The following is a 24,936-nucleotide window of genomic DNA, read 5'->3' as shown; positions in this document are numbered from 1 at the left end:
GTAACTCAGGATCAGTAATGTAATGTATGTACACAGTGACTGCACCAGCAGAATAGTGAGTGCAGCTCTGGGGTATAATACAGGATGTAACTCAGGATTAGTAATGTAATGTATGTACACAGTGACTGCACCAGCAGAATAGTGAGTGCAGCTCTGGAGTATAATACAGGATGTAACTCAGGATCAGTAATGTAATGTATGTACACAGTGACTGCACCAGCAGAATAGTGAGTGCAGCTCTGGAGTATAATACAGGATGTAACTCAGGATCAGTAATGTATGTACACAGTGACTGCACCAGCAGAATAGCGAGTGCAGCTCTGGAGTATAATACAGGATGTAACCCAGGATCAGTAATGTAATGTATGTACACAGTGACTGCACCAGCAGAATAGTGAGTGCAGCTCTGGAGTATAATACAGGAGGTAACTCAGGATCAGTAATGTATGTACACAGTGACTGCACCAGCAGAATAGTGAGTGCAGCTCTGGGGTATAATACAGGATGTAACTCAGGATCAGTAATGTAATGTATGTACACAGTGACTGCACCAGCAGAATAGTGAGTGCAGCTCTGGGGTATAATACAGGATGTAACGCAATATACGTTACATGATTTATCCTCTACTGATCCTAACAGTCTGACAAACTCTTACTTTTGGGAAATCATTGCCGCACCGAGCAGTGTCAGGAGCTGAGATACAGGTATCTTAGGATATGTCCCTACCTGTTGTTTTTCCCGGTCGTTTGATCTGACGGCACATATCAGGGTTCTGGTGAAGGCCTGCAGCTCCGCATACTGCTGCTTGTATCTTTCCAGCTCGCCCTCCATGTATCTCACTTCTTCATTCTGCATTGAAAGAGGAGACTGAGTAAACTGCACCATAACCAGACAGATCATTGTAACTTAGCACACAACCAGAACGTAAATAAGCTTTTTTGTCAAAATTACAAAAGCCGCAATGAAAGATCCAACTACTAATAAACATGTAGGAAAGCCTTCTTTATAAATACTTTCAAAGTGATTCAACACGGCTGAGCCTCTGCAGGTTCATCTCATTCTGTGATTCCCCATAACAGAATTACCACTTGGTGAAGTTCATCACACATTCACATGGATTTCAGAGGTGTCCATGATAAACATGTGGCCAGAAACTATCAGACCCCCAAAATCATCAATTTCTCACCATTTGTTATTAAATCTACAGGTGTTTCTCACAAAAATAGAATATCATCAATAATTTTATTTAGGTCAGTTTTTCAATACAAAAATTGAACCTCATATCATATATAGAGTCATTACACACAGAGTGATCTATTTCACGTGTTTATTTCTGTTAATGTTGGTGATTATGGCTTACAGCCAATGAAAATCCAAAAGTCATTATCTCAGTAAATTAGAATAATTAATTAAAAAAACCTGTAAAGGCTCCTAAGTGTTTATAAAGGTCCCTTAGTCTGTTTCAGTAGCTCCACAATCATGGGGAAGACTGCCGACCTGACAGATGTCCAGAAGGCGTCATTGACACAAGGAAGGGAAGCCACAATAGGTCATTGGTAAAGAAGCCGGCTGTTCACACAGTGCTGGATCAAAGAATATTAATGGAAAGTGGAAGGAAAAAGTGTGGTAGAAAAAGCTGCACAAGCAACCGGGATAACCGCAGCCTGGAAAGGATTGTTAAGAAAAGGCCATTCAGTAATGTGGGGGAGATTCACAAGGAGCGGACTGCTGCTGGAGTCATTGCTTCACCACACACAGACGTCTCCAGGACATGGGCTACAAGTGTCACATTCCTTGTGTCCGGACACTCATGACCAATAGACAACGCCAGAAGCGTCTTACCTGGGCCAAGGAGAAGAACTGGACTGTTGTCAGTGGTCCAAGGTGTTGTTCTCAGATGAAAGTAAATTTTGCATTTCATTTGGAAATAGAAGGTCCCAGAGTCTGGAGGAAGAGTGGAGAGGCCACAATCCAAGCTGCTGGAGGTCTAGTGTGAAGTCTCCACAATCAGTGATGGTTTGGGAGCCATGTCATCTGCTGGTGTAGGTCCACTGGGTTTTATCAAGACCAAAGTCAGCGCAGCCGTCTACCAGGACATTGTAGAGCACTTCATGCTTCCCTCTGCCAACAAGCTTTCTGGAGATGGAAATGTCATTCTCCAGCAGGACTTGGTCCCTGTCCACATGGCCAAAAGTACCAATACCTGGTGTAAAAACAACAGTATCACTGGGCTTGATTGGCAGCAAACTTGCCTGACCTTAACCCCATGGAGAATCTATGGAGTATTGTCAAGAGGAAGATGAGAGACACCAGACCCAACAATGCAGGCGAGCTGAAGGCTGCTATCAAAGCAACCTGGGCTTCCATAGCCCCTCAGCAGCGCCACAGGCTGATCGCCTCCATGCCACGCCGCATTGGTGCAGTAATTGAAGCCAAAGGAGCCGCGACCAAGTATTGAGTGCATTTACTGAACATACATTTCAGTAGGACAACATTTCGGATTTTAAAATAATTTTTCAAGTTGGAGTTATAAAGTATTCTAATTTACTGAGATAATGACTTTTGGGTTTTCATTGGCTGTAAGCCATAATCATCAACATTAACAGAAATAAACACATGAAATAGATCACTCTGTGTGTAATGACTCTATAGAATATACGAGTTTCACTTTTTGTATGGAAGAACTGAAAAAAAATAACTTTTTGATGATATTCTAATTTTGTGAGAAGCCCCTGTATTTTTGTAAAACAGTGATATGTTTCAGTGCTGTCACCTAGTGGCCAAACAGCATACATTACAGACTCTACTGGAGAATCATCTCGCTTTACAGTCTGCAATGAAATTGCATGTTATTTCCTTATTATTTCCTGTTAGGTTGTTGGAGGTAAGGGAGGGTCCACAAAATTCTTCTAACTAGTAGAGCAGCGGCTGCTGCACAGAGTAGAGAGCAGCTGCAGAGTAGAGAGCAGCTGCTGCACAAGGTAGAGAGCGGATGATGCTTCTGCGCAGAGTAGAGTGCAGTTGCTGCTGCACAGAGTAGAGAGCTGCAGCTGCACAGAGTAGAGAGCTGCACAGAGTAGAGAGCAGCTGCTGCACAGTAGAGAGAAGCTGCTGCACAGAGTAGAGAGCTGCACAGAGTAGAGAGCAGCTGCTGCACAGTAGAGAGAAGCTGCTGCACAGAGTAGAGAGCAGCTGCTGCACAGTAGAGAGAAGCTGCTGCACAGAGTAGAGAGCAGCTGCTGCACGGTAGAGAGAAGCTGCTGCACAGAGTAGAGAGCAGCTGCTGCACAGTAGAGATAAGCTGCTGCACAGAGTAGAGAGCAGCTGCTGCACAGTAGAGAGAAGCTGCACAGAGTAGAGAGCTGCACAGAGTAGAGAGCAGCTGCTGCACAGTAGAGAGAAGCTGCTGCACAGAGTAGAGAGCAGCTGCTGCACAGTAGAGATAAGCTGCTGCACAGAGTAGAGAGCAGCTGCTGCACAGTAGAGAGAAGCTGCTGCACAGAGTAGAGAGCTGCACAGAGTAGAGAGCAGCTGCTGCACAGTAGAGAGAAGCTGCTGCACAGAATAGAGAGCTGTTGCTGTACAGATCTGGGTGGATGTCATGCAGGCAACAATCACACTAAGCATTTGATCAGCAGTTTCCCTTGGTCCTGTAGTGCACGCTCCATCATCCCTGTGATCTCTATAACTGAAAGCTACACAACTTAAAGGAAAGAATCAGTTTCCCTTTAACTCTACTGATTTGTATTAACACCAAAAAATAATAATAAAGCCACAAAGTAAAATAAATGCTTTCTTTTAATAATATTAAAAACATGTATAAATAAAAAACAGTGAGCACCACAAACAACCAACAATAGGTGGGACACCTGGACTGAACAAAAACATACAGTGTGTGTATATGACTCAAGGCAGTAACAAGAGTCATAGCAAACACTCTATATATGAGAGTATGAGCAGGGGCAAAACATGCCTAATGTAGATAAATTGAACAACAGTAATCCCAAAAGGAGTATATACCATATGTGCAACAAATAGCTATGACCCAAATGTTCAGCAAAAGTGATTGGCATAAACCCCATACTTAACAGAGTCACATACCTTACCTAATTGGCAATAGCAGTCCAGGCACCCACCACACCCGACGAACGTTTTGCATGATGCTTTTGTCCCTGCTCATACTCTCATATACACAGTGTTGTCTTTATTACTCTTGTTACTGCCTGGAGTCATATTATTATTATTACTAGATGGTGGCCCGATTCTAATGCATCGGGTATTCTAGAATATGCATGCCCACGTAGTATATTGCACTGCCCACGTAGTATATTGCCTAGCCACGTAGTATATTGCCCAGTCACATAATATATTGCCCAGCCACGTAGTATATTGCCCAGTCACGTAGTATATTGCCCAGTCACGTAGTGTATTGCCCAGTCACGTAGTATATTTCCCAGCCACGTAGTATATTGCCCAGCCACGTAGTATATTGCCCAGCCACGTAGTATATTTCCCAGCCACGTAGTATATTGCCCAGCCACGTAGTATATTGCCCAGCCACGTAGTATATTGCCCAGTCACGTAGTATATTGCACAGCCACATAGTATATTGCACAGCCACATAGTATATTGCACAGCCACGTAGTATATTGCCCAGTTACGTAGTATATTGCCAAGTGACGTAATATACAGCACAGAGCCACGTAGTATATTGGCCAGTAACGTAGTATATTGCCGAGTGACGTAGTAAACAGCACAGAGCCACGTAGTATATTGCCCAGCGACGTAGTATATTGCCCAGGCAGGTTTGTCACAGGTGAAAAAATAAACATATACTCACCTTTCCGAAGGCCCCTTGTAGTCCACGGCAGCTTCCGATCCCAGGGTTGGTATGGGCGCAGGACCTGTGATGACGTCGCGGTCACATGACCGTGACATCATGGCAGGTCCTTCTGCCATACCATCTTTGCCACCGGAAACTGCAGCGGAAGATGGCTGCCGGCGGGAGCGGCTCAGCGGACTACGGAGGGTGAGTATAGCAGGTTTTTTTTTTTTATTATTATTTTTAACATTACATTTTTTACTATTGATGCCGCATAGGCAGCGTCAATAGTAAAAAGTTGGGGACACACAGGGTTAATAGCGGCGGTAACGGAGTGCATTACCCGCGGCATAACGCGGTCCCTTACTGCCGGCATTAACCCTGTGTTAACGGTGACCGGAGGGGAGTATGCGGGCGACAGGCACTGACTGCGGGGAGTAGGGGGCGGTCATTTTTTTCTGGACTGTGCCCGTCGCTGATTGGTCCCGGCAGCCATGACAGGCAGCTGGCGAGACCAATCAGCGAATGAATAATCGTGACAGAAGGACAGACAGACAGACGGAAGTGACCCTTAGACAATTATATAGTAGATTATTTCTATAGCACCATTAATTCCATGGTGCTCTACATGAGACGGGGTTCCATCAAAATACACATATCACTTGCAGTAAACAAACTAACAATGACAGACTGGTACAGAAAGGCGAGGACCCTTGTGGGCTTACATTCTACAGGATTGTGGGGAAGGAGACAGTAGGTCGGCGGTTGCAGTAGCTCCGATGGTGATGAGGTGGCCGTGTGGTCATTACAGGCTGTAGCTTTCTTTGAAGAGGTGGGTTTTCAGGTTCCGTTTGAAGGATCCAAATGTGGTTGATAACCGGACGTGTTGGGGCACAGAATTCCAGAGGATGGGGGATATTCGGGAGAAGTCTTGGAGGCGATTGTGTGAGGAGCGAAAAAGCGTGGAGGAGAGGAGGTCTTGGGAGGACCGGAGATTACGTGAGGGAAGATATTGAGAGATTAGTGTGGAAACATACGGAGGAGACCGGTTATGGATGGCTTTGTAGGTCAGTGTTAGTAATTTAAACTGGATACGCTGGGAAATTGGGAGCCAGTGAAGGGATTTGTAAAGAGGGGAAGTGGGAGTGTAGCGAGGAGAGAGATTAATTAGTCAGGCAGCAGAGTTAAGGTACCGTCACACTAGACGATATCGCTAGCGATCCGTGACGTTGCAGCGTCCTCGCTAGCGATATCGTCCAGTGTGACAGGCAGCAGCGATCAGGCCCCTGCTGTGATATCGCTGGTCGGGGCAGAAAGGCCAGGACTTTATTTTGTCGCTGGATCTCCCGCTGACATCGCTGAATCGGCGTGTGTGACGCCGATTCAGCGATGTCTTCGCTGGTAACCAGGGTAAACATCGGGTTACTAAGCGCAGGGCCGCGCTTAGTAACCCGATGTTTACCCTGGTTACCATCGTTAAAGTAAAAAAAACAACCACTACACACTTACCTACCACTGTCTGTCCTCGGCGCTCTGCTTCTCTGTTCTGGCTGTGAGCGCCGGGCAGCCGGAAAGCAGAGCGGTGACGTCACCGCTCTGCTTTCCGGCCGCTGTGCTCACAGCCAGAGCAGAGAAGCACAGCGCCGGGGACAGACAGCGGTAGGCAAGTATGTAGCGTTTGTTTTTTTTACTTTAACGATGGTAACCAGGATAAACATCGGGTTACTAAGTGCGGCCCTGCACTTAGTAACCCAATGTTTACCCTGGTTACCGGCATCGTTGGTCGCTGGAGAGCTGTCTGTGTGACAGATCTCCAGCGACGCTGCAGCGATCCGGATTGTTGTCGGTATCGCTGCAGCGTCGCTTAGTGTGACGGTACCTTTAAGGACGGACTGGAGGGGTGCGAGAGTGTTAGCAGGGAGGCCACAGAGGAGGATGTTGCAGTAGTCGAGGTGGGAGATGATTAGGGCATGCACAAGCATTTTGGAAGAGTGAGAGTTGATGAAAGGACGGATTCTGGAAATATTTATGAGCTGGAGGCGACACGAGGTGGTGAGAGCTTGGATGTGCGGTTTGAAGGACATGGCAGAGTCAAGAGTTACTCCGAGGCAGCGGATTACCGGGACAGGGGAAAGTGTGATTTCATTTATTGTGATTTCATTTATTGTGATAGATAGATCAGGTAGGGAAGATATACGAGATGGAGGAAAGATAATTAGTTCAGATTTGTCCATATTGAGCGGAGGAGGAGGATATAGCTGATATGGCTTTGCACTGACGAGGGGCAGTAACCCAAAACACAGTGTCTGCAAATTGAGATTCTGGTTTGGCTTTTATCTTAAGTCATGTGACAAGGCTCGTTAAAGGGTCGACATTGACTATTAGGATTGGTACTTTCAATAAGTGGCACTAGAGTACTAGTCCTCTTCCTCTCTGAAGAGACAATTTGGATATGGCTGATAGACACTCTGGGATTCTGGAGAGCAGAGAGGTGACATCTGGGCCAGAGAAGTAGATCTGAGTGTCATCGGCATATAGATGATACTGAAAGCCATAGGACCTTATGAGTTGTTCCAGGCCGAGTGTATAGATTGAGAAGAGTAAGGGTCCTAGGGCAGAGCCTTGAGGGACTCCAACAGAGAGGGGGCGAGATGAAGAGGTAGTGTGGGAGTAGGAAACGCTAAATGTGTGGTTGGTAAGGTATGAGGAGATCCAGGACAGGGTGAGGTCTTTGACACCAAAGGAAGAGAGGATCTGTAGTAGGAGGCAGTGGTCAACTGTGTGGAAGGCAGAGAACAGGTCTAGAAGGAGGAGTATAGAGAATTTTCTGCTAGCTTTGGCTGTAAGTCGTTCGTAAGTTTGGTCAGGGCAGTCTCAGTGGAATGGTGGGGACAGAAGCCAGATTGTAGGTTGTCGAAGAGAGAGTTAGATACAAAGTGAAAGGAAAGTTCAGCGTGGACGTGCTGCTCAAGGAGTTTGGAAGCAAATGGGAGCAGTGATATTGGGCGATAGCTGGACATAGCGCTAGGGGTCAAGGGATGGCTTTTTGAGGATAGGTGTAATTGTGGCATGTTTGAAAGCAGAGGGGAAGGTACCAGAAGTTAGTGATAGGTTGAAGAGATGGTTAGGGATAGGATTAGTGTGGTGGTGAGGTTGGGGAGGTCAAGTGCATAAGTGGTGAGGTATGATTTGGAGAGAAGATGAGCAAGCTGTCCTTCAGTGATTTTGGAGAGGGAAGTTATGGGGTTTGGACATTGGTCTGGCATACAAAGGGGTTGTGGTGGTCGGACGACGAAAATTTACCTTGTTTGGTCGATCTTATTTTTGAAGTGTGTGGTAAAGTCCTCAGCAGAGATTAAGGAAGTTGGAGGGCAGTGGTGGGCAGAGGAGGGAGTTAAAGGTGTTGAACAACCGTTTGGGGTTGTGGGATAAGGAAGATCCGAGGGTTGTGAAGTAGGCCTGTTTAGCAGAGGTGAGAGCTGATTTGAATGCCAGTGTTGCCTGTTTGAGTGCAGTGAAATCATCTTGCGCGTGCGTTTTCTTCCATCGCCGTTCTGCGATTCTGGACTCTTGCCGGAGCTTTTTAGTGATGTTATTGTGCCAGGGTTGTCTATTGATTCGTCGCACTCTGCTATGCATGACAGGGGCAACCGAGTCGCTGATGCGAGAGTGGCATTGTAGAAGGCAGTGGCAGTGTGTGTCGTGGAGTGAAGCTATGGAGGACAGTGGTAGGATAGAGTCAGAGAGTGTGTGGGTGTCTAGGTGTGCGAGGTTTCTGTGTGGGTGTGCATGGTGCTGGACATGGGTGACCGGTGAGGAGGACAGGGATGAGAAAGTGACCAGATGGTGGTAGGATAGAGGGGAAGTTGTGCAGTTAGAAAGGGAGTAGAGACGGGTGAATACCAGGTCTAATGTATGTCCGTCTGTGTGGGTGGGTGGTCATATACACACACTGTTTTTTTTGTTCAGTCCAGGTGTCCCACCTATTGTTTGTTTGTCGTGCTCACTGGTTTTTATTTATACATGTTTCAATATTATTAAAATAAAGCATTTATTTTACTTTGTGGCTTTATAATTATTTTTTGGTGTTATTATTATTATTTATTATTATTATAGCGCCATTTATTCCATGGCGCTTTACATGTGAGGAGGGGTATACATAATAAAACAATTACAATAATCTTAAACAATACAAGTCACGAAGGGTCCAGGAGGAGTGAGGACCCTGCCCGCAAAGACTCACAATCTACAAGGGATGGGTGAGGATACAGTAGGCGAGGGTAGAGCTGGTCGTGCAGCGGTTTGGTCGATGGGTGGTTACTGTGTTATATACAGTCATGGTCAAAAGTATTGACACCCCTGCAATTCTGTCAGATAATACTCAGTTTCTTCCTGATTGCAAACACAAATTCTTTGATATTATTGTCTTCATTTAATTTGTCTTAAATGAAAAAAAACACAAAAGAGAATGAAGCAAAAAGCAAAACATTGATCATTTTACACAAAACAACAAAAATGGGCCAGACAAAAGTATTGGCACCCTCAGCCTAATACTTAGTTGCACAACCTTTAGCCAAAATAACTGCGACCAACCGCTTCCGGTAACCATCAATGAGTTTCTTACAATGCTCTGCTGGAATCTTAGACCATTCTTCTTTGGCAAACTGCTCCAGGTCCCTGATATTTGAAGGCTGCCTTCTCCAAACTGCCATTTTTAGATCTCTCCACAGGTGTTCTATGGGATTCAGGTCTGGACTCATTGCTGGCCACCTTAGAAGTCTCCAGTGCTTTCTCTCAAACTATTTTCTAGTGCTTTTTGAAGTGTGTTTTGGGTCATTGTCCTGCTGGAAGACCCATGACCTCTGAGGGAGACCCGGCTTTCTCACACTGGGCCCTACATTATGCTGCTAAATTTGTTGGTAGTCTTCAGACTTCATAATGCCATGCACACGGTCAAGCAGTCCAGTGCCAGAGGCAGCAAAGCAACCCCAAAACATCAGGGAACCTCCGCCATGTTTGACTGTAGGGACCGTGTTCTTTTCTTAGAATGCCTCTTTTTTTCTCCTGTAAACTCTATGTTGATGCCTTTGCCCAAAAAGCTCTACTTTTGTCTCATCTGACCAGAGAACATTCTTCCAAAACGTTTTAGGCTTTTTCAGGTAAGTTTTGGCAAACTCCAGCCTGGCTTTTTTATGTCTCGGGGTAAGAAGTGGGGTCTTCCTGGGTCTCCTACCATACAGTCCCTTTTCATTCAGATGCCGACGGATAGTACGGGTTGACACTGTTGTACCCTCGGACTGCAGGGCAGCTTGAACTTGTTTGGATGTTAGTCGAGGTTCTTTATCCAACATCCGCACAATCTTGCGTTGAAATGTCTTGTCCATTTTTCTTTTCCGTCCACATCTAGGGAGGTTAGCCACAGTGCCATGGGCTTTACACTTCTTGATGACACTGCGCACGGTAGACACAGGAACATTCAGGTCTTTGGAGACGGACTTGTAGCCTTGAGATTGCTCATGCTTCCTCACAATTTGGTTTCTCAAGTCCTCAGACAGTTCTTTGGTCTTCTTTCTTTTCTCCATGCTCAATGTTGTACACACAAGGACACAGCACAGAGGTTGAGTCAACTTTAATCCATGTCAACTGGCTGCAAGTGTGATTTAGTTATTGCCAACACCTGTTAGGTGCCACAGGTAAGTTACAGGTGCTGCTAATTACACAAATTAGAGAAGCATCACATGATTTTTCGAACAGTGCCAATACTTTTGTCCACCCCCTTTTTTATGTTTGGTGTGGAATTATATCCAATTTGGCTTTAGGACAATTCTTTTTGTGTTTTTTCATTTAAGAGAAATTAAATGAAGATAATAATACCAAATAATTTGTGTTTGCAATCATTTTCAGGAAGAAAATTAGTATTATCTGATAGAATTGCAGGGGTGTCAATACTTTTGGCCATGACTGTATATATATTGGATTCTTAACATTACAGGTATACCCTCTACAGATTTGGTAAAGAACAAATGTAATTAATGCTGCAAAATAGAGATTGGACTGAAAATCTCAGATTTTGATTCAGTAAATTATCATATTTAATTGTTTACAATAAAAATATCCAGAAGAAACCTTATCTCAATTTACACTTCATTCACCAGAGGTGTAATATGGTAATAAAAACCATCTGAGGAGCACACTGAGTTTGGTTTAGGAGTTCTGCACCAAAAATAACCTGGAAAAATCACTTTAGAGTCTCCACTTATTCATTTGAAATGCAAAACCACTGTACTGTTCTGAATTGCAATGTCTTCAGAACTTTTGGGTTTTGAAAAAAAAACATCTGATGGGATAAAATAAAGTTTTTGTAACTTGTTCAAAGTGGCTCCTGATGACAAACCCTTCATACCAGGATCCGTGTTACAAAATACTTCAAAAACTAACACCCCACCTCAGGAAACAAAAACTCTTACAAAACCGCACCAAAGGAGGAAACTTTACCGAGGCGGCTTTCCGAAGTAAACCTGTTATTTTTTACCTCATCATAAAAACTCCATGTGCACGTGCCAGAATGGAGAGCCGTGACACATGTGCAGCCCAGTGCAAGACGGCAGGGAGGTGGCAGGCGGCGATACACACCGCACCCAATACTAGGCTTATTACAGCACTGGAACCACGAAGGACCAGACTCACAATGACATTCACAAGTCTACAGGCAGTAAATCAGACACAAATAATAGGACTCCAAGTGAAAATTACGGATTCGGCTAATTAATATCTTTTTTTTAATGACATTTTTTACATATAAGGAATATACAATTATTTTATTAGTAATTATATTCTTGTACATACAGTTGTGGCCAAAAATATTGACACCCCTGCAATTCTGTCAGATAATACTCAGTTTCTTCCTGAAAATGATTGCAAACACAAATTCTTTGGTATTATCTTCATTTAATTTGTCTTAAATGAAAAAAAACACAAAAGAGAATGAAGCAAAAACCAAAACATTGATCATTTCACGCAAAACTCCAAAAATGGGACAGACAAAAGTATTGGCACCCTCAGCCTAATACTTGGTTGCACAACCTTTAGCCAAAATAACTGCGACCAACCGCTTCCGGTAACCATCAATGAGTTTCTTGCAATGCTCTGCTGGAATCTTAGACCATTCTTCTTTGGCAAACTGCTCCAGGTCCTGATATTTGAAGGCTGCCTTCTCCAAACTGCCATTTTTAGATCTCTCCACAGGTGTTCTATGGGATTCAGGTCTGGACTCATTGCTGGCCACCTTAGAAGTCTCCATTGCTTTCTTTCAAACCATTTTCTAGTGCTTTTTGAAGTGTTTTGGGTCATTGTCCTGCTGGAAGACCCATGACCTCTGAGGGAGACCCGGCTTTCTCACACTGGACCCTACATTATGCAGCAAAATTTGTTGGTAGACTTCAGACTTCATAATGCCATGCACACGGTCAAGCAGTCCAGAGGCAGCAAAGCAACCCCAAAACATCAGGGAACCTCCGCCATGTTTAACTGTAGGGACCGTGTTCTTTTCTTTGAATGCCTCTTTTTTTCTCCTGTAAACTCTATGTTGATGCCTTTGCCCAAAAAGCTCTACTTTTGTCTCATCTGACCAGAGAACATTCTTCCAAAACGTTTTAGGCTTTTTCAGGTAAGTTTTGGCAAACTCCAGCCTGGCTTTTTTATGTCTCGGGGTAAGAAGTGGGGTCTTCCTAAGTCCTTTTCATTCAGACGCCGACAGATAGTACCGGTTGACACTGTTGTACCCTCGGACTGCAGGGCAGTTTGAACTTGTTTGGATGTTAGTCGAGGTTCTTTATCCAACATCCGCACAATCTTGCGTTGAAATCTCTTGTCCATTTTTCTTTTCCGTCCACATCTAGGGAGGTTAGCCACAGTGCCAGGGGCTTTACACTTCTTGATGACACTGCGCACGGTAGACACAGGAACATTCAGGTCTTTGGAGATGGACTTGCCGCCTTGAGATTGCTCATGCTTCCCCACAATTTGGTTTCTCAAGTCCTCAGACAGTTCTTTGGTCTTCTTTCTTTTCTCCGTGCTCAATGTGGTACACACAAGGACACAGGACAGAGGTTGAGTCAACTTTAATCCATGTCAACTGGCTGCAAGTGTGATTTAGTTATTGCCAACACCTGTTAGGTGCCACAGGTAAGTTACAGGTGCTGTTAATTACACGAATTAGAGAAGCATCACATAATTTTTTCGAACAGTGCCAATACTTTTGTCCACCCCCTTTTTTATGTTTGGTGTGGAATTATATCCAATTTGGCTTTAGGACAATTCTTTTTGTGTTTTTTCATTTAAGACAAATTAAATGAAGATAATAATAACAACGAATTTGTGTTTGAAATCATTTTCAGGAAGAAACTGAGTATTATCTGACAGAATTGCAGGGGTGTCAATACTTTTGGAATCAAAATCAGCGACGGCCACAGTCCGATTAGTCCCTCCCTACTCCCCGCAGTCACGGCTCACACAGGGTTAATGCCGGCGGTAACAGTCCGCATTATGCCGCGGGTAACTCACTCCGTTACCGCCGCTATTAACCCTGTGTGTCCAAGTTTTTACTATTGATGCGGCCTATGCAGCGCCAATAGTAAAAGGATCAAATGTTAAAATAAATTTAAAAAAATAAAAAATCATTATATACTCACCTTCCGCCGCCTTTCCCGCTCCTCGCGACGCTCCGGTAACCGCTCCATGCAAGCGGCAGGTTCCGGTGGCAAGGATGGTATGCGACAAGGACCTGCCATGAAGTCACGGTCATGTGACCGTGACGTCATCACGGGTCCTGCGCTACCAACGCTGGGATCGGAAGCTGCCGAGTGCACCGCACACAGGCGACATGACTACAAGGGCTTCCTCGGAAGGTGAGTATATGTTTATTTTTTAACCTGTGACATACGTGGCTGGGCAATATACTACGTGACTGGGCAATATACTACGTGGCTCTGTGCTGTATACTACGTCGCTGTGCAATATACTACGTGGCTCTGTGCTGTATACTGGGCAATATACTATGTGGCTGGGCAATATACTACGTGGCTGGGCAATATACTACGTCACTGGGCAATATACTACGTAGCTGGGCAATATACTACGTAGCTGGGCAATATACTACGTGGGCATGCATATTCTAGAATACCCGATGCGTTAGAATCCGGCCACCATCTAGTAGTAGTTATATTCTTGTACATAGGGGGCAGTATTATAGTAGTTATATTCTTGTACATAGGAGCAGTATTATAGTAGTTATATTCTTGTACATAGGGGGCAGTAGTATAGTAGTTATATTCTTGTACACAGGAGCAGTATTATAGTAGTTATATTCTTGTACATAGGAGCAGTATTATAGTAGTTATATTCTTGTACATAGGGGTAGTATTATAGTAGTTATATTCTTGTACATAGGGGCAGTATTATAGTAGTTATATTCTGGTACATAGGGACAGTATTATAGTAGTTATATTCTTGTACATAGGAGCAGTATTATAGTAGTTATATTCTTGTACATAGGAGCAGTATTATATTAGTTATATTCTTGTACATAGGGGCAGTATTATAGTAGTTATATTCTTGTACATAGGGGCAGTATTATAGTAGTTATATTCTTGTACATAGGGGCAGTATTATAGTAGTTATATTCTTGTACACAGGAGGAGTATTATAGTAGTTATATTCTTGTACATAGGGGCAGTATTATAGTAGTTATATTCTTGTACACAGGAGCAGTATTATAGTAGTTATATACTAGTACATAGGGGCAGTATTATAGTAGTTATATTCTTGTACATAGAGGTCAGTATTATAGTAGTTATATTCTTGTACATAGGGGGCAGTATTATAGTAGTTATATTCTTGTACATAGGGAGCAGTATTATAGTAGTTATATTCTTGTACATAGGGGCAGTATTATAGTAGTTATATTCTTGTACACAGGAGCAGTATTATAGTAGTTATATACTAGTACATAGGGGCAGTATTATAGTAGTTATATTCTTGTACATAGGGGGCAGTATTATAGTAGTTATATTCTTGTACATAGGGAGCAGTATTATAGTAGTTATATTCTTGTACATAGGGGGCAGTATTATGGTAGTTATATTTATGTACATAGGGAGCAGTATTATAGTAGTTATATTCTTGTACATAGGGGCAGTATTATAGTAATTGTAGTATATTCTTGTACATAGGAGGCAGTACTATAGTAGTATCTTCTTTCCCCAGTTCCTATTGGAGGCGTGCATGGCTTCACGAAGGTTTATTGAGGAATTATCTATGGATTGGCGTTTTTCTTTGATAGTTTTATGATGGATCAGGAGCAGATAACAAGCGTCCAGGGTCATATATGCGATGGATCGTGTACAGATTTTATGTTTCTGTCTTCATTGATATCTGGACCTGTAATGACTCACTGTGGGGGTCGCTGACATATCACGATGAGGGTCCGGGCACACATGGTGACATTACAGAAGAGATTTCACCAACCCGTCAGCAGCCTGGCAGCACAAATCTCTCGCTGCTGTTACCATGGCATCCATTTCACTTGGTTTAACAAAGAATGAAAACAGATTCTCCCCAAACGCTCATTATGTAGTCATTTCATCAAAGCAGCGTCCAGCAGCCCAGGAACGCCGCACCTCGCCCAAACCCACATCCAGCTACCAGAAGATCACCGCAGAATTAAGTCTTGTCCTCTAAAGTCCGAACAGACAGTTTTGCAGAATAAAGACTTTCAGAAAATAGCAAAAAGAGCTGGGGACGGTCAATATTTACAAACGATTGGAGGACTCGGATTTATCGCGGGTGTTTAGATTTAGCTGGAAAACGAAGAGCAAAGATGACAATAGACCTGCCATTGGAGGCGACATCTTGTGATTTGACATTGGCTGGACGGCCAGGTTTAGGAAGACTTCTGGTGGTCCCAAACTTCTTCCAGTTAAGGATTATGGAGGCCACTGTGTTCTTAGGAACCTTGAGTCCTGCAGAAATTCTGTTGTAACCTTGGCCAGATCTGTGCCTTGCCACAATTCTGTCTCTGAGCTCCTTGGCCAGTTCCTTTGGCCTCATGATTCTCATTTGGTCTGACATGCACTGTGAGCTGTGAGGTCTTATACAAACAGGTGTGCGCCGCTCCAAATCAAGTCCTATCAGTTTAATTACACACAACCGGACTCTAATGAAGGAGTAGAACCATCTCAGGGAGGATCACAAGGAAATGGACAGCATGGGACTTAAATGTGAGTGTCTGAACCAAGGGTCTGAAGACTTATGACCATGTGATATTTCAGTTTTTCTTTTTTAATAAATTTGCTAAAATTTCTACATTTCTGTTTTTTTCAGTCAAGATGGGGTGCAGAGTGCACATTAATGAGGAAAAAATGAACTTTTCTGAATTTACCAAACGGCTGCAATGAAACAAAAAGTGAAACATTTATAGGGGTCTGAATACTTTCCGTTCCCTGTGTATGTCCGTGTGTCCATTTTTGGATTGTTACTACATACATTTTGTATCCGTTCTGGATGTATGATATTCATACGCTTTTCTTTAATATATCAAACCACAGAAGTAAACCAATAAGAAGGATATTTGAAGAAAAATCTGTTGACCAGATTGAATGTTTTTGGGAGATACACGTCATGGAGATGATCATTTTGTCTCCACTGATTTATTCTGCATTTTTCACCCTGATGTCTGAATCCAATGGTGTTTGCTACAATATTTTTGTTTTTGGAATCTGACTTTCTAATGTTTCAGATTCCAAAACGGTTAGTCTGAATAGGACTGAAAAATTGGTTTTGTGACGAAGCCTTTAAAAGGAGAGCCCCACTTTTTAATGGCAAGTAATAAAGTGTCATGGTATGATATGAACCCACATGTGCCACACTAATGGGTTTAGCGGAACTCCTGCATGACAATATAGAACATGAGCAGCAAGTCATTCCTATTACCAGCCTCTCCGTCCCCTCAGTGGGAAAATATAGTGATGGTGGCGCCATTTGTGCAAGAAAACTCCTTTTCCATAAATTGTAGTCATCTAAGTTTAGACTAACTTGAAGACTGAACTGTGCACCTCCTATAGCGGACTGTGCCCACATTGGTTCTAAAGCACAAGATGCAATCATTGTGTTCCCTAAGGCGTTTTGTTAATATCATTCAGGATGTCTTTTGCGACCGCTTTGCTGGCAGCAATTTCTTAAAATTCAATATACAGTGGCTTACAAAAGTATTCAACCCCCTTGGGATTTTGTGATTTGCTACCACACACTCTGGAATTTCACAGATTTTTTTGCGGCTTTGCATCAGTTCCTGTAAAGAACATGCCAACAACTGATTAACTTTTTCTTCACTTGAGTGTGCATAACTATTCACCCCCTTAAAATCAGTACTTTGTAGAGTCTCCTTTTGCGGCAATTACAATTGCAAGTCACTTGGATAAGTCGGTATTAGCTTTCCACATCTTGCCACTGAGATTTTTGCCCATTCCTCAAGGCGAAACTGCTCCAGCTCTTTCAAGTTAGATGTTTCCTCTGGTCTGGGCTTTGACTAGGTCTCTCTAAAACTTTTTGATGTTTGCCCTTACAGCGCTTGAGTGCTGCTTTAGTAGTATGCTTTGGGTCATTGTCTTGTTGGAAGGTGAACCTCCGTCCCAGTCAGAAATCACTGACAGTCTGAAACAGGTTTTGCTCAAGAATATCCCTGTATTTCGCACCATCCATCTTCCTCTCCGTTCAGACCAATTTTCCTTTCCCTGCTGCGGAAAAACATCCCCACATCATGATGCTGCCACCACCATGTTTCACTGTGGGAATTGTGTTCTTGGGGTGATGAGCTGTGCTGGTTTGGCACCAGACATAGCGGTTACCTTGGTGGCTAAAAAGTTAAATTTTGTTCTCATCTGCCCACAGCCCCTTCCTCCATACATTTGGGGAGTCTCCCACATGGCTTTTGGCAAACTCAAAACAACTCTTACAATTTTTGTGTGTAAGTAAAGGCTTTTCTCTTCCATAAAGGCCGCCTCTATTGAGTGTACGGCTTATTGTGGTCATATGGACAGATACTCCAGTCTCTGCTTGGGAACTATGCAGCTCCTTGAGGGTTACCTTTGGTTTCTGTGCGGCCTCTCTGATTAATGTCCTCCTTGCCCGGGCTGAGAGTCTTGGTGGACGCACTCTCTTGGCAGGTTTGTTGTGGGACCGTGTTCTTTCCATTTGATGATGATGGATTTGATGGTGCTCCAGGGGATCATCAAAGATTGGGAGATTTTTTTGTAATACTACCCTGACTTGTAGTTCTCAACAACTTTGTCCCGGACTGGTTTGTAGATCTCTTTGGTCTTCATGGTGTTTGGAGATCTCTTTGGTCTTTGTGGTGGTGTTTGGCGATCTCTTTGGTCTTCGTTGTGGTGTTTGGAGATCTCCTTGGTCTTCATGGTGGTGTTTGGAGATCTCCTTGGTCTTCATGGTGGTGTTTGGAGATCTCTTTGGTCTTCATGGTGGTGTTTGGAGATCTCTCTGGTCTTCATGGTGGTGTTTGGAGATCTCCTTGGTCTTCTTGGTTAGTGGTGACTCTTGTTAATAGTGTTGCAGCCTCTGTGGCCTTTCAGAGAAGGTAAAGTGTACAGTATATACAGACACAATGTGACACATAGATTGCACACAGGGGGACGTACTGTCACTAAGCATGGACTTATGAAGGGATTTGCTGGCACCAGAAATTTTTAGGGGCTTTATTGCAATAAGGGTGCATACATATGCACATGACAATTTTTAGTTATTTGATCCCATAAATTTAAGCCTATATTTTTCTCACTTCACTAACTTAGACTATTTAGTGCTGATGAATCACACTCAACTTGTATTACAAAAATAGTTGCCTTTTGTCCTGCAGCCCATCCCAGCCTTGTGCAGGTTATTGTGACTAAATCACTGGTAAAATTTTGTCCCTGGTGTCCTTAGACAGCTCTTTGGTTTTGGCCAAGGTGGAGAGGTTAGAGTGTGATCGAGTGTGTGGACAGTTGCAATTAATACAGGTATTGGGTGCAGAATAGGAGGCTTCTTACAGAAAACGAACAGGGTGAGAAAAGAATTCTTGCTTGTTGGCCTGTGATCAAATACTTATTTCATGCAATAAAATGCAATTTAATTATGTAACAATCTTACAATATGACTTCTTTTTTTTTAGATTCTGTCTCTCACAGGTGAAGTATATCTACGATAAAAATGACAGACCTCTCCATTCTTTGTAGGAGGGAAAACTTGCAAAATCGGCAGTGTATCAAATACTTATTTTCCCCATTGTACCTGACAAAGCTGCCATGTATACATACCCTTGGAGACCCCAGTAGTGAGCAGATGCACTGGTTACAATATAACATCCACTCTGTTTTACACTCTAAACACCTCCAGAGCTGCTTTCTAGTCACCAGTGCATTGTGGGAGTTTAGGTGACCAGCTGTTCGGTCACATGTCAGACAGTGGCGCTAATGCCTGTTTCCAAAAGCAGCAATCAGGACTGTGCTTGCAGATCCGGATGTGTTTGGAGAATAAAATGTGCATCGGTACACATTAAGCAAAGCAAAATATCATCATTACTCTCCGCTTTACACAGAGATGTTGTAAAAACAGAATTACACCTTAATTAAAGTCTTAAAAGCGGCAGAGGAAATCGTAAATATAAACCTCGTTACTGTATCCTAATCCCATAATCTCAGCTATAAAATCACAAGTAGTAAAGTCTTTCCGAGAATCCTCCTTCCACGTCTCAGGCTGCCTGCAGGGATTCCGGGCTGTAGAGTGATTTAGGTGGGGATTGATGGCGGTCGGCAGTAACGCGGCCGGGCCACTGTTATTTACCGTCCTGTCCATGTGATATTAACAGGCGGGTGATGTGACCTTCAGAGAAGCAGGTAATACCGGGTTACAGTCTTCTACCTCATATTTATACTGGTGAAAGCAAGGCGGCCAGGAGGTGACACTTTTCACGCGATGCGACTTGGCAGCTCTTCCTTTGTTACATATTTATATCTAATTTAATATATTAAAACCAAACAAAAAATGCAGAAAAAAAAAAAATCCCAGCACACCCCCCCACCACCACCACCACCACAAACCCCTACATTTAAAACTGAGAAAATAAAAGGAACCTTCTGTATGTGTCTCAGGAGCTCAGCCATTTCTCCCTCCTTCTTGTTTCTGGCTGTAACACAACTGTCTGCAGCAGAAGCCTCTCCCCTCTGTCCAGTCTGCAGCAAGAACCTATGCCTTCTGTCCAGTCCGCAGCAGGAGCCTCCCCCTCTGTCCAGTCTGCAGCAGCAGCCTCCCCCTCTGTCCAGTCTGCAGCAGGAGCCTTCCCCCTCTCTCTCCAGTCTGCAGCAGGAGCCTCCCCTCTCTGTCCAGTCTGCAGCAGGAGCCTCCCCTCTCTGTCCAGTCTGCAGCAGGAGCCTCCCCTCTCTGTCCAGTCTGCAGCAGGAGCCTCCCCCTCTCTGTCCAGTCTGCAGCAGGAGCCTCCCCCTCTCTGTCCAGTCTGCAGCAGGAGCCTCCCCCTCTCTGTCCAGTCTGCAGCAGGAGCCTCCCCCTCTCTGTCCAGTCTGCAGCAGGAGCCTCCCCCTCTCTGTCCAGTCTGCAGCAGGAGCCTCCCCCTCTCTGTCCAGTCTGCAGCAGGAGCCTCCCCCTCTCTGTCCAGTCTGCAGCAGGAGCCTCCCCCTCTCTGTCCAGTCTGCAGCAGGAGATTATCTCCCATTCATTTGTATCAGTCACATCTAGGTTTTAACCTTCTTGTAAAGTAACAATAACAAATAAGAAGAAATTCACAACTGAGATATAAAAATCAACAACACGGCATCATAGTATTTGATAATATACGGTAAGAACTAATTAGATTTATACACAAGCTCCCTGCAAAAAATAAATATGCAACGGAGCCATGGAGCTGAAATATTCCTCACTGCACCAGGAAGAAAATAGTGAGAAATTACATTTAATCATATCTAGAAATATAGAAGAGCAGCAAAGTAATATAAAGAGTCACAAATGTGGAATCCCACGTAAGAGGAATACCTATGGATTTTGTTATAATAACACACGGAGGAGCCGTGGACTCAGCGTCACCGATGTTCCCGACCACTCTTCACTGGTCTTGTGTATGGCCAATGTGCCCGAGAGGAGCCACAGCAGCACACGGGCCCCCGCAGCATCACACGGGGCCCCGCAGCCGCTCGCCACCCAGCAGCATCACTCGGGGCCCCGCAGCCGCTCGCCACCCAGCAGCATCCCACGGGGCCCCGCAGCCGTTCGCCACCCAGCAGCATCACACGGGGCCCCGCAGCCGCTCGCCACCCAGCAGCATCACACGGGGCCCCGCAGCCGCTCGCCACCCAGCAGCATCACACGGGGCCACGCAGCCGCTCGCCACCCAGCAGCATCACACGGGGCCCCGCAGCCGCTCGCCACCCAGCAGCATCACACGGGGCCACGCAGCCGCTCGCCACCCAGCAGCATCACACGGGGCCCCGCAGCCGCTCGCCTCCCAGCAGCATCACACGGGGCCCCGCAGCCGCTCGCCACCCAGCAGCATCACACGGGGCCCCGCAGCCGCTCGCCACCCAGCAGCATCACACGGGGCCCCGCAGCCGCTCGCCACCCAGCAGCATCACATGGGGCCCCGCAGCCGGTCGCCACCATGCAGCATCACATGGGGCCCTGCAGTCGGTCGCCACCCAGCAACATCACACGGGGCCCTCCAGCCGGTTGCCACTCTGATTATCCTCATGGGATGAGCCCTGTCACGGTACCGGCGCCATCCACAGGACATGGCGTATTCTACTGGTTTTCTGTTTTGTGATTCTAGTTTTATGAAAGCAATAAACAAAACCCACCGATACCTTATAATCCAGGAGCGAGCGCATCTGCTCTATATCAAACGTGCCCAAGGTGTCGCTCATCTCCTCCTCCGGAGCTTCCACTTTCTGAAAAACACAGAAGGATATCAGGTAAAATCAGTGATCGATGCCAAACAAGGTGGATGTTCAGCTCCGGCAGCAATTAAGCTCTGATCAGTGACTGCAGCTTATTGGCATTGTGTATGGAAGAGTCTGAAGACCACCACCTCCTATCGCATCAGAGGCTGCTGCTCTGCATACTCCCCATGCTTTACACTGCAGCTCTGCTTGTTCAGATTGCCTGCTGTATAAAAGCACCATCTCCAGGCGCACACATTTCTCCCCCCATACACTGCACAGGTCGGAATCCATCTGACAACCCACTCATAAGCCGTCACGCTGCTGCTAGGCAGGTAGATGTAGCTCCACTAGATGGCAATAGAGTGGAAGGAGGACTGCAAACAGCAGAAGCAGACCTGCAGCGCAGCCACGAGGTCACCACTAGGTGGCAGCGGAAACAGTAAAACAAGCCGGGTCAATACTAGTCTGTAGCGCATTACCAAAGGGAATAACCAAGCACAGAGTCAGAAACAAGCCAAATAAGTCAATACCGGTCATGAGCAGATATGCCAAAGACAAGAGACAAAACAGCAGGTCAGAGTCCAAGCCAAGTCAGGTACCAAGGAATCCAAACACGAAAGGGGAACACAGAGTCGGGACGGGAAGAGGGAAATATACAGACACGAGTTCAGTCAGCAAAAGCAGCAGGACGAATCAGGGTACGTAGAGTCAGCTACACACGCCGTAGGCAGAAACTATAACTGACACCGCCAGCAGGATGCAGTGGAGAGAAATAGCGACCTAAACCAGAACGAGGCAGGGAAAAGTTAACCCTTGACATGATCAGACTGGGAACGAGAGACAAGATACAAAACCCGGCCTGGATCATGACATAAGCCTCCTTGCTGTGGTCATGCAGTGGGGGAGCGGATTACTCTGAACTTGTGAGGTTTCTGCGGTACTCACCACATTGTGTGGCAGCACCATGTCCGAACTGTCTTCCTTGATGCTCAGGTCCTCGTTGCGCCCCATCTCATGCACATCGTCGGCTGCAGGACAAGAACAACATGTCTTATTTTCAGGATATTCGGATACACTGACGTTTTAAGGAATCTCAACTTGTCCCCGTGTATCTGGCCGCCTCTCCATCGCTCCATGAAGCAGTTATTACACATCACTGCACCTGAAATCTCCATTGTCTGCCCACATAAGTGTCTGACACCCTTGTTCAGTCATTTCTCTTTACATGTGCACATGAGTTGTCAGAAAAATGCAGTTATGTGACAGTTGGACTTGACACATAGCAAATAAACAGAGAAAGCCTTATATTATTGTGGAAGGTGATGAAGGCTTCTTTTTATATCAAAATCCAGAGCAGAATGAGAGGTTGAAACGATTGCTGCCACCTGCCTGCTGTCTGACACCATCCTGCCTGCTGACTGACTCCACCCTGCCTGCTGACTGACTCCACCCCGCCTGCTGACTGACTCCACCCCGCCTGCTGACTGACTCCACCCCGCCTGCTGACTGACTCCACCCTGCCCGCTGACACTCCACCCTGCCTGCTGACTGACTCCACCCTGCCTGCTGACTGACTCCACCCTGCCTGCTGACTGACTCCACCTTTCTTACTTAGTGTATCATTTGTAACATGTTATGACCCCAGCAGAGGGTTTGTTACAATGTCTTGGTATAGCACACACAGGATTGCCTGCACACATTGTAACAAATCGTCAGCTGTGTGGTACTATATATTTACATGGGATTGGTAACATTCTTTTAGAGTTTTACAGTATCATTTTCTCTTTTCTCTACTAATGTGACGGAGGACTTGGTAGTTATGAATATTGTTGTTGTCGCCTTTCAGATAGAATTTATGCTAATGTTTTTTTTTTTTCTAAAGCATCCTGCAGCTTCTACAGAAAAGACCACAAGACGCTGCTGTAAACTGCAAGAAACAAAGTGGCAGGAGAAGGATAATGAGCAGAAGCTGGAGCAGATGGCGCTGCAAAAAGGTGTGGTATGTAGCCAGGACAGAATGATAGGAGTTATAGTTGGAGGCAGAAGTAAAATATAACATGCCAGTCCCCTGGAGTGTACAGTATACGCCCTGCGTGCTTTCAGTTCAGTGGAACGACCGAGGCATGAAGCACAAAGTACCTCTCATCTCAGCAATATCTTCACTTCTAGTGTAAGTTGGCAGCTTATAAATCTACAGTTACATTTTCTCATCTCTCAGCATTTCTAAGATTTCTGCTTGCAGTCAGTGAATAGAAGCATTAAAGGTTGTGAGACAATCTTGGCGTTATATTTCTTACAACTGAAGGTTTTGTTACAATTAGATCCAGTCTAGACAATCATCTGCAAGCCAAATATATCGGGACAAAACGGTCATGTCCGGATTGCTACCTTCTATCTTCAGTCCAGAACTTGTATCAGTTGTGATAGATCGGCTCACGCGGGTGTACAGCGAGGTAGACCCGGAAACACTGTTGCTTTAGGAATGTCATTGGTTTATTAGATGCGCCACAAACCAAGGTGAAGCACAAAGTAAACACGGCTCTCTGGGCAAAACAAAATGGCAGCACAAAGCACAGTCCTTGTATTAGCGGGAGTCCGCTCAGGATTAGCAAGACCCATGGTTCAGGTTAAGCCCCAGTCCACATTTGCATTTTGCAGTGAGAAATAAGTATTTGATCCCTCTGGTAAACAAGACTTAATACTTGATGGCAAAACCCTTGTTGGCAAGCACAGCAGTCAGAGGTTTTTTGTAGCTGATGATGAGGTTTGCGCACATGTCTGGAAGGATTTTGGTCCACTCCTCTTTGCAGATCATCTCTAAATCATTAAGATTTTGAGGTTGTCGCTTGGCAACTCGGAGCTTCATCTCCCTCCATATGTTTTCTATGGGATTAGGGTCTGGAGACTGGCTAGGCCACTCTATGACCTTAATGTGCTTCTTTTTGAGCGGCTCCTTTGTTGCCTTGGCTGTATAATTTGGGTTATTGTCTTGCTGGAAGACCCAGCCATGACCCATTTTTAATGTCCTGGCAGAGGGAAGGAGGATGTCACTCAGGATTTTACAGTACATGGCTCCATCCATTCTCCCACTGATGAGGTGGAGTAATCCTGTGCCTT

General features: G+C 45.0%; 1 protein-coding gene across 1 annotated transcript in view; it reads right to left on the bottom strand.

Moving 5' to 3' along the window:
• Nucleotides 1-24,936, bottom strand: part of HDX (highly divergent homeobox) — a 60,916-nt gene that overhangs the window by 1,206 nt on the left and 34,774 nt on the right. Inside the window, exons 8-10 of the mRNA XM_069746118.1 lie at nt 22,765-22,847; nt 21,742-21,825; nt 727-849 (exon numbers count right to left, since the gene is read on the bottom strand). Coding sequence (XP_069602219.1) covers nt 727-849; nt 21,742-21,825; nt 22,765-22,847 — 290 coding nt within the window. The remainder of the gene's footprint in view (nt 1-726; nt 850-21,741; nt 21,826-22,764; nt 22,848-24,936) is intronic.

The sequence above is a fragment of the Ranitomeya imitator genome, chromosome 2 (assembly GCF_032444005.1).
Source record: "Ranitomeya imitator isolate aRanImi1 chromosome 2, aRanImi1.pri, whole genome shotgun sequence".
NCBI classification, from domain to species: Eukaryota; Metazoa; Chordata; class Amphibia; order Anura; family Dendrobatidae; genus Ranitomeya; species Ranitomeya imitator.
The sequence above is the reverse complement of the archived record's forward strand: the minus strand, read 5'-3'. Positions and strand labels throughout refer to the sequence as shown.